The sequence below is a fragment of the Rutilus rutilus genome, assembly GCF_951802725.1.
Source record: "Rutilus rutilus genome assembly, chromosome: 11".
NCBI lineage: Eukaryota > Metazoa > Chordata > Actinopteri > Cypriniformes > Leuciscidae > Rutilus > Rutilus rutilus.
Window position 1 is genome coordinate 11,768,866 of NC_140216.1, and position 8,897 is coordinate 11,777,762.

General features: G+C 36.3%; 1 protein-coding gene across 1 annotated transcript; it reads left to right on the forward strand.

The window, feature by feature from the left end:
- The first annotated feature begins 1,374 nt into the window (after positions 1-1,374).
- nrsn1l (neurensin 1-like) lies at positions 1,375-7,536 on the forward strand. Its single transcript, XM_084422484.1, has 3 exons — positions 1,375-1,437; positions 3,186-3,372; positions 5,819-7,536. The coding sequence occupies exons 1-3, from the start codon at positions 1,376-1,378 to the stop codon at positions 6,218-6,220; spliced, it is 651 nt and encodes a 216-aa protein (XP_084278610.1). The 5' UTR covers position 1,375; the 3' UTR covers positions 6,221-7,536.
- Positions 7,537-8,897: the final 1,361 nt, after the last annotated feature.

Below are 8,897 nucleotides of genomic sequence, written 5' to 3' on the forward strand. Positions count from 1 at the left end.
ATGCTTGGTAAGTCCTTGAATTGTACAAAGACATATTTAAAAAAAAAATTATTGACCTTTTGTCACACTGGTAAGGAAATATTTAAATCCACACGGAAAATGTCTCTCTGCATGTAAGGCCCTTTTAAAATACTGAATGCCTCTTTTTATCTGCTTGTGTAACCTTGGAAATAACACTTTTGGACTGAAGAAGGAAGAGTGCGTGTTAACATGAACATAACCTGTCATGTGAGGACATCCTCTTTTCTAAGCATTCAAAACCACAAAACATATCCAAAGGCTAGCTGTATGCAGGCATAGAACTACTTGATGAGTTTGTGGAATTTCTACAAAAATGTAATTTCCATCACTCAGAGCCTCATAATAGATGTACAACCTTGAACATGGCTTATAGTGTTGCAATGTAGCTAACAAATGCTCTGAGAGCACTTAAAACTTTGAGGAATTTTTTTCACATCTCTCTCTCTCTATATGGTTCTCAAAGTTAAAGGCAGGGAGCAAAAAGCAATTTGATTTTCTTAATCATTCATAGCTTTAGGCTTAAATAACTTTTAATGTGAATGTGTGTTATTATCCTGTTATTCACATTAAATACTGTCACCACACTGTATGAAGTTTGCAAATTACCTATTAATTGTCATTTAAGTGAAATTACTTAACTTAAATATACAAGCTTTATAAAAAGGATCATTCTAGATGAAAATTTCAGATGGCACTTAGAGGCTTTTGCATCTGAACTCTTCATATGTTTTGCATTCTGACAAACACACATATGATATACACACTGATATTTTGCGAAGTGAAAGTTAAATTCACCAAACACGCATGTAATTTAGTAAAATACCAGTAAAATTCTACTAAGACTGTGGTATCATTTTGCATGAAAATAAAAGCCAATGTTCAAACTGATTTTATGGTTTAAAAAAAAAAAGATCTACAGGATATTAAAATCACACAGTGTAGCCTATGCTATATGATTTCAGCTATTTACAGATTTCTCATTATATAATCAACACTGATTGACTGATTAACCATTGATTAATGATTGATGGCCAAAATGCCCAAATATATCTATTTTTAATCATGTTTAATTATGTTTATATTCACAGCATTTATTTGGAAGCATCAAGAACTAGTGTCTAGACTAGAGGCTACACTATAGTGTCCTGAAGTTCAACTTGAAATTGACAAATTGTTCTCTGTGGTTGTGCAGGTTGGAAGGCAACCTGTCACAAAGGTGACTTCATCAAGTACTCATTATTGTTATTATTAATATTTTCTTCACGTAGAGTCGCAATTGTAAATAAAACGGGAAAGATACAGTGTAAATGCTGTGGAGATCAGCAGCGCATGCGCATTGTGCGCGCTCCAGCAAATGCAAACTTTGGCTGATGAAGACACGAAAACAAGCAACAAGGATCGATTACTGAACATTCGGTAGTAGCCAAATTTATTTGACCTGTTTTACATTTTAAAATAATGATAGATTTGCACAGATAGGTTACTCTCTCGGTTTGCTTGGCAAGCGCCATATCATAGACATTATGAACACGAATAGTCTATAATATGAGTGTGTCATTTAAATGAATTTTAATAGCGACGTATGAGCAATATCCGTTGCCTGTGGCATTTTAATGTACTGTTGCCATTGTGATTTATATAATTACGCTAACTCGTTAAATCCTCTTTATTGACTTGGCGTTTATTGACATGTTTATTGCTGTCTGTCTCCAATATTTCAGCATCTCTGGATCCGCCTGATTTAATCGCAGTAAACGTAACGATTCTGTACAATCCTATTTGCATAAACGTTTGCTCATAAGACACTGGATTTGATCGTGCAGATATAGATAAGAAAATATCTTGTTCTGAATGTCACGGAAGCAGATCACGTCGCATGATTGATATTTGCTGCACAATTATGGTCATAAACATGCAGTGCAATGAGTCATTCTCATCAGCACTTTGTCATAGATGGGATAATGTAAACATTTATAATATGCCTAGATTCACTGAATACACTTACCGGTTAGCTAGTGTGCAAATAATATAGCTAAATAAAGGACTTCGATTTATGGAATACATCTCGTGCGGTTTAGTCAGTTTAGACTTTTCACGGTTTTGATATGTGAATCCTCTTTATGATCGAAGAATGATTTTATGTTCTCTGATATAATTGTCTGATAATGATCTTTGGGGTCTGCTGTTGTTGCTATGGTTACCTCCTCAGTCCAACTCAATTTAATAATCTTTAATATATTACCGAAACGTGTAAATACTCTTACAACATATATGTTTATATGGATAAATAACTTGTACATATAGTCTGCTTTCTTTGAGGGTGTATTAATTGCCCCACCACAACCAAAAAGTGCGCCATGCCTTGCATATGAACGACTAATCTGCAAATGATTTATGAACTAATTTGCATAATTCTCTTTTTAAGCCTCTGTGTTCATTATTCTGATATTCAGTTTTAGCTAATGAACCATTTACAGTGCCTCCTGAGTATTCAGAATATGAATAAGCTTAATTATAAAGCAAATAAACTCTTTGTTTAAACTGCATTTTTAAGCTAAAATTTAAGGGTATAGTTAAGTGTACAGTTAAATATAACGTATCATTAGGTAACACTATGTTAGAATCTATGGATCTATATGCAAATGGATGAATATTATTAATTACATTCAATGATGCTTTTGAACGTGTTGATGACTGTGAGAGAGTAATTCATCAGTTGGTGGTTTTTCATTTCTACACCATCAACTGTAGTAAGCATGGATAAAAATGTGTGTGAGAATTAATAAGCAAATAACTATATATTATGTCTTTTCTTTCATAATGTGACATATATCAACAAGTGCAAATATAGGGTGGAACTTGATTTTATCAGGAAAAGATAAATAATTTATAATAAATACTGCCATATTCCATAAAAAAAACAATAATTGTCAATTTTGCATGTTTACTTCAAGCTTTTGTAGCAATTTGCGCTGTTGTAGCCTATATTTGATCTAAGAACAGAAAAGGCTGACTTAAAAAAAATGAATAAGGTCACATTGAGAAATGCTAGAAACTGTTATAGCTCAATGACAAGCAAAATCTAAGAAGGTTTTTAACAAAAAATGTTTTCAGTGTTTTGGGATGTCTTTGTTGTCTGTAATGATGTGTGGTTGTAATCACAGGTCTGAGATGGCCTCTTGCTCTGAGGTTTGTGGGTCCGGTCACGCGGTCGACTCCGGCTGTCGTGTTTTGGGAGTGCGCTCCTATTTACACCACTTCTACGAGGAGTGCACAGCCTCAATGAGGGAGCAGCAGGAGGACTTTCAGGACCAGAGATCACCGCTGCGGTGGAGCTCAGGCTTCTGGAAGGTATCAGAGAGAAGTTTTGTACTTTTCTGTAAAAGAGATCCAAAGTCCTCATTTAATGTTGTTTTCACTATTGGCTTGTTTGCTTGAGTCCAAAACCAAATTCGATTGACTCCACTTTGCCCCCTCATGGTCTTTCAGAATGTGTTATGCTGTTTTGAAACTTGGGACATTTTTTAAATGCTTTTGTTATCAAAATGGCATTCAAAAGCTTTTGTTATCAAAAAGTTTCAAAAGCACCGAAGATATCTATTTTCCATAAAATGTGCATCAGTAGCGGTTCACTTTCAGATTCGCATCACAAATAAACTATCAATCACATCAACTAACCATCAGACACTTTTCTGTCTTGACTGGTCTTTTCAAAATGTATAAACTAAACCAACACTGTAAAAGAAAGTTGCTGCCTTAAATTTTTAAGTACAATCAACTTGGATTTTTAAGTCATTTCAACTTAAATTACATTAAACAAACTTAAAGGGATACTCCACTTTTTTCGGAAATAAGCTCATTTTACAACTCCCCCAGAGTTAAACAGTTGAGTTTTACCGTTTTAGAATCCATTCAGCCGAACTCCGGGTCTGACGGTACCACTTTTAGCATAGCTTAGCACAGATCATTGATTCTGATGAGTCCAGTAGCATTTCTTTCAAAATGACCAAAGAGTTTCAATATTTTTCCTATTTAAAACTTGACTCTTCTGTAGTTAAACCGTGTACTAAGATCGACGGAAAATGAAAAGTTGCGATTTTCTAAGCCTATATGGCTAGGAACTACTCTCATTCCAGCGTAATAATCAAGGAACTATGTGGCTGTACCATGAGTGCAGCAGGCGTAATGATATGACGCAGCGCCTGAAAATAGTCCCCAGCTCGGTAACTTCTTCCAACGTGACCGGGACTAAGTTTGTCTAACCTATTAGACCTATTTTCAGGCGCTGCGTCATATCATTACGCCTGCTGCACTCATGGTACAGCCGCACAGTTCCTTGATTATTACGCAGGAATGAGAGTAGTTCCTAGCCATATAGGCTTAGAAAATCGCAACTTTTCATTTTCCGTCGATCTTAGTACACGGTTTAACTACAGAAGAGTCAAGTTTTAAATAGGAAAAATATTGAAACTCTTTGGTCATTTTGAAAGAAATGCTACTGGACTCATCAGAATCAATGATCTGTGCTAAGCTATGCTAAAAGTGGTACCGTCAGACCCGGAGTTCGGCTGAATGGATTCTAAAACGGTAAAACTCAACTGTTTAACTCTGGGGGAGATGTAAAATGAGCATATTTCCGAAAAAAGTGGAGTATCCCTTTAAAATGAGTTGAATCTGATCAAAAAAGTAGAAAATTGCTTTGAAGCAATGTAAAAACATATGCTATCATAACTGATTGTTCATATTTTTTTTTTTACAGTACAACTTTGTGAATTGTCTATTGACTATTGACCTTACAACAGATATAAATGAGTTATGGCCCAAATAGCCAATCAAATCGCTGCACTGAGAAGACTTGTTGCCATCCGTTATTTTGTTCGTCAAGGTTTGAAGTCTGTCAAGTTTTACTAAACTGTCAGACACATACAAACTAGCTCCTTTTTTGACAAATTTCTTTAACTAAGCTAAAAAGGTGTTCTTATGTGACATGTCATTTATATTCTAGGTATCCAGAGTGGCTATTTAATAGAGTTTTGTTCATTACGTTTCCTGAAATCAGCCAGTAATCATGAAAAATATAAACGTTGGATAAGACTTGTTTTTATGACATTGACCTTCACTTATTTTACACATCCGTAAACTGTGATGGTTTCTCCCAAAAAAAAAAAAAAAAACTTTACGAATAAAGCTTGCCTGTTTGGACAGTTTTCATGAACGCTAGATTTAGGCGATTACAAGGATTTTTATATGACATTGTGCTTCAAAGTCAGATAAATCGAGCAGGATGATTGGTTTATTTCCTCCGCATATTTCTACCTGCTGTTCGAGTAAATGCACATAGGCTTCATCCAAGATACTAATGATTTCATTTCAAGTGTGGAAAAACTCTGATGAGTACATGCAGCCAAAGTTTATTTTATTTTAAGGAAAACACACAAAAAAGACAATATTTACTCAGTTTGCATCTGTAAATTGTCCATTACACATTATTCTGTGTCAATGTCAATTAATGTTAGCCATGTCAACTGTAGATTTCCCCTTGTGTTTCATTGTTTTCTTGTCTTCTACCATTATATTTAGTGTTTCAACATAACTACCTGATGCTTTCTGATTTTCGTGTGATGATAAACTATGATTAACTTCATTTCGTGGTATCGTGGTTGTTTTGTTTGACGGACATAGATAGATTACTCGCCCTTGAAAGGCTGTGGCTGTGGTTAAGTAACCGCTGTCGTAGGGTCAATAGAACCGACATATAGTGCAAGAGAATGAAGAACACTCTTCTGTTCACTCTTAGGTCACACTTGCGGTTGGTGTGGTACTCCTGACAGTGGGGCTGGTGATCATGACAGTGGGCTATGCCATCCCCACTCGCATTGAGGCTTTCGGGGAAGGCGAACTGCTGTTCGTGGACCGCCAGGCCATGCGCCACAATCACTCGCTACACATATGTGTTCTGGTCGGGACGGGGTTTCTCACTCTGGGCGGGGTTCTGATGGCAGGTGGAATCCTGACGTCTAACTTCTCCACAACTCCCACAAAAAAGGAAGACTCAAGAGGAGAACGGAAGGGGGGGAACAGAGTCCTGAGCGCAATGAGAAGTCCAGCAGACCCTGTAATGAAGCCTCCCAGTCCGGCCTCTGGTGAAGGAGTAGTATCTCCTCTTGCTAGGGACGATAAAGTTCAGAAGTGCTCATAAAAGAGCTTTTTGACAATGCCCGTTCAAGAGTGCTGTCAAAACAATCAGCAAAAGCTCCTTGTCTATTTCAATGAGAAATTTGGGAGTGTTTTATTTGTGTTTGATAATTGTGTGATAAGAGCCTTACATTATTAATTATTAGTGGAGAAAACCTCTGCCATCTGTTGTATTTGTATAATTGTCGTCGAATTAAGTTTTGTATTTTTCTACATTACAGTATTGATCAAATGAACAGCCACTAAGTAGTTGCAAGGCAGCAAAAGAAAGCTTTTGAGTAAAAAAAAAGTTTTTTTAAAGAAATGAATACTTTTATTCAGCGATTATGCATTAAGTTGAGCAAAAGTTATAGTAGTATAGTAAAGACATTTATAATGTTACAAAATATTCTTTAAAATAAATGTGGTTCTTTTGACCTTACTATTCATCAAAAAATCCTTAAAATCGTGGTTTCAGCACAACTTTTTTCAACATTGATAATAATATGAAATGTTTCACGAGCAGCAAAACAGCATTTTGAACGATTACTGAAGGTTAATGTGACACTGAAGATTGGAGTTATGATACTGAAAATTCAGCTTTGCCATCACAGCAATAAATTACATTTTAAAGTAATTCAAACAGGAAACGGTTATTTTAAATTGTAATACTTTACAGTGTTACTGCTTTTACTGTATTTTTGATCAAATAAAAGCAGGCTTGGTGAGGCGAATTCTTTCAAAAACATTAAAACATCTCACGACCCCAAATTTTTTAATGGTAGTCTCTGAATATTAAATATAAAAAGATAAATATTTAAAGCATCTTCTGTGCCTAGTGTGCACCTAGTGTGTAAAAATGGTTTAAGAAAAGACCAATCACAATTCAATATGCAAATACAAATGTTATGTCATTTGGAATGCTAACGTTTTTGAGCACAAGTTGGAATGGAGTCTGATGTTATGTTAATTTAGGAAGAGGTTTAGTAGTTTAGAAAAAGCCATAACCACAATGTTTGAGGAATAGCAATACAGTGCTGCCTTGCAAACACTGTCGAAAACGCAGGTCTGTCATAGTAATATGCACAATCGGGCACAAACCTACTCTTAATGTCTCTATTTCTGGATCCCTGACATCTTTTCTATCAGATATTCTGCTATGTAAGATATCGGGTAATATTTTTCTCTTCTATCTTACTCTTTCATCAGCTGCAGTTAAATAGAATGTGAGAGTCTAAATGGGATTTACTGTACACAACACCTTAATTGTCTACAGTCTTATTGTCTCATTATGTTAATGTATTTAAATGCTCTTCTCTAAACAAGCCCAATAAATCAATGTCAGCATACTTAATCCACTTCTCTTTTGGTGTTTTTTTTTTCTCCCTGAAAGATCATCCTCATCTACACCTTTTCATTCATTGATGGTTTGAATGAACTGAAAGCCACACTCAGAAAGGTGTGATCTTTTATATATATATATAAAAAAAAACAGACATCTCTTTTAATATTGTAAAGCGTTGTCTATCAGTAGGCCGTTTGAGTGACTGTAAATAGATGCAGGAAACAGCAATGACTCATCCCAGCTCTATTCCCTGCTTCCACAAAACTGTGTTCTTCCTCTTTCTTTGTCTCGCGAGGGCTCGCCGTGAGTCACCTTCTCTCATATAACAGTCATAGCTCACAGTACGTGGGCTGTTAACAATCAATTAACCAGTGCTCCACACATGTAGAGCCATCATCAAGGATCGTTCACTCCTCTGCGGCGACGCTTACCCAGAAAACAAGAGTGAGATGGGAAGAAATGTTGTTTGTCTTCAGCTTTAGGTCATGTGCTTGATGCCTGTAATGTGTTGGCAGCTTGTTAACACATGTTTGTTTAGAACAGCCAAACCAGACGAACGCTACAGCGTGTTGATGTGTGTCTATAGGTGCACAGAAAATAGGCCCTTGCACTCAGAACACACTGAACTGCCCACTTGCATCTTTTTTAATGTTGGGATAGGGTTTAGGGGTACAGGTGTGGGTTAGTCATGGTACCAATGGTGGTACATCTAAATTCTAAGTTCTAAGTTTATTTCTGCCAAATGAAATGTTTAACCAACACTTAAAAATAAAGGTTCTTTATTGGCATTGATGGTTTCATGAAGGACCTTTAACATTCATGGAAACTTTCCACTGCACAAAAGGTTCTTTTAAGTGGAAAAAGTGACTAACTTTAGTTAATATATATATATAAATAAAGTTAGTACTAAATACATTACTATAATATACATATTATAATAATATACATTACTAAAATGCTCTTTACCCTGAGTGGTTCCTTTTTAAAACGGGATTCCAAAAAATGAATAGGTAAATCTATTGTCACGGAGGCAAGCTAGTAAGAGCTGTGTATGTAAACTTCACTCCCCTGGCCTCAGGAGGTGTATTAGCGACTGCAGTTTTTAGCATCCTTGCCTGCCTCCCACGGTGGTTCGAATCCCGCTCGGAGTGGTTCGAGTAGGACCAGTTATATTTGGTGGTGTGACCCATGGGAGTGAGGTTTAGGGGGGTGAGTGTAATGGAGGCAAGCTAGTAAGAGCTGTGCGTGTAAGCCTCACTCCCCTGGCCTTTAAGAGGTATACTAGAGACTGCGTCCTTGTTAGCCTCCCATGCCGGAGACGCCAGTTTAAATCCCGCTCGGAGCGTGTTGTTCAGTT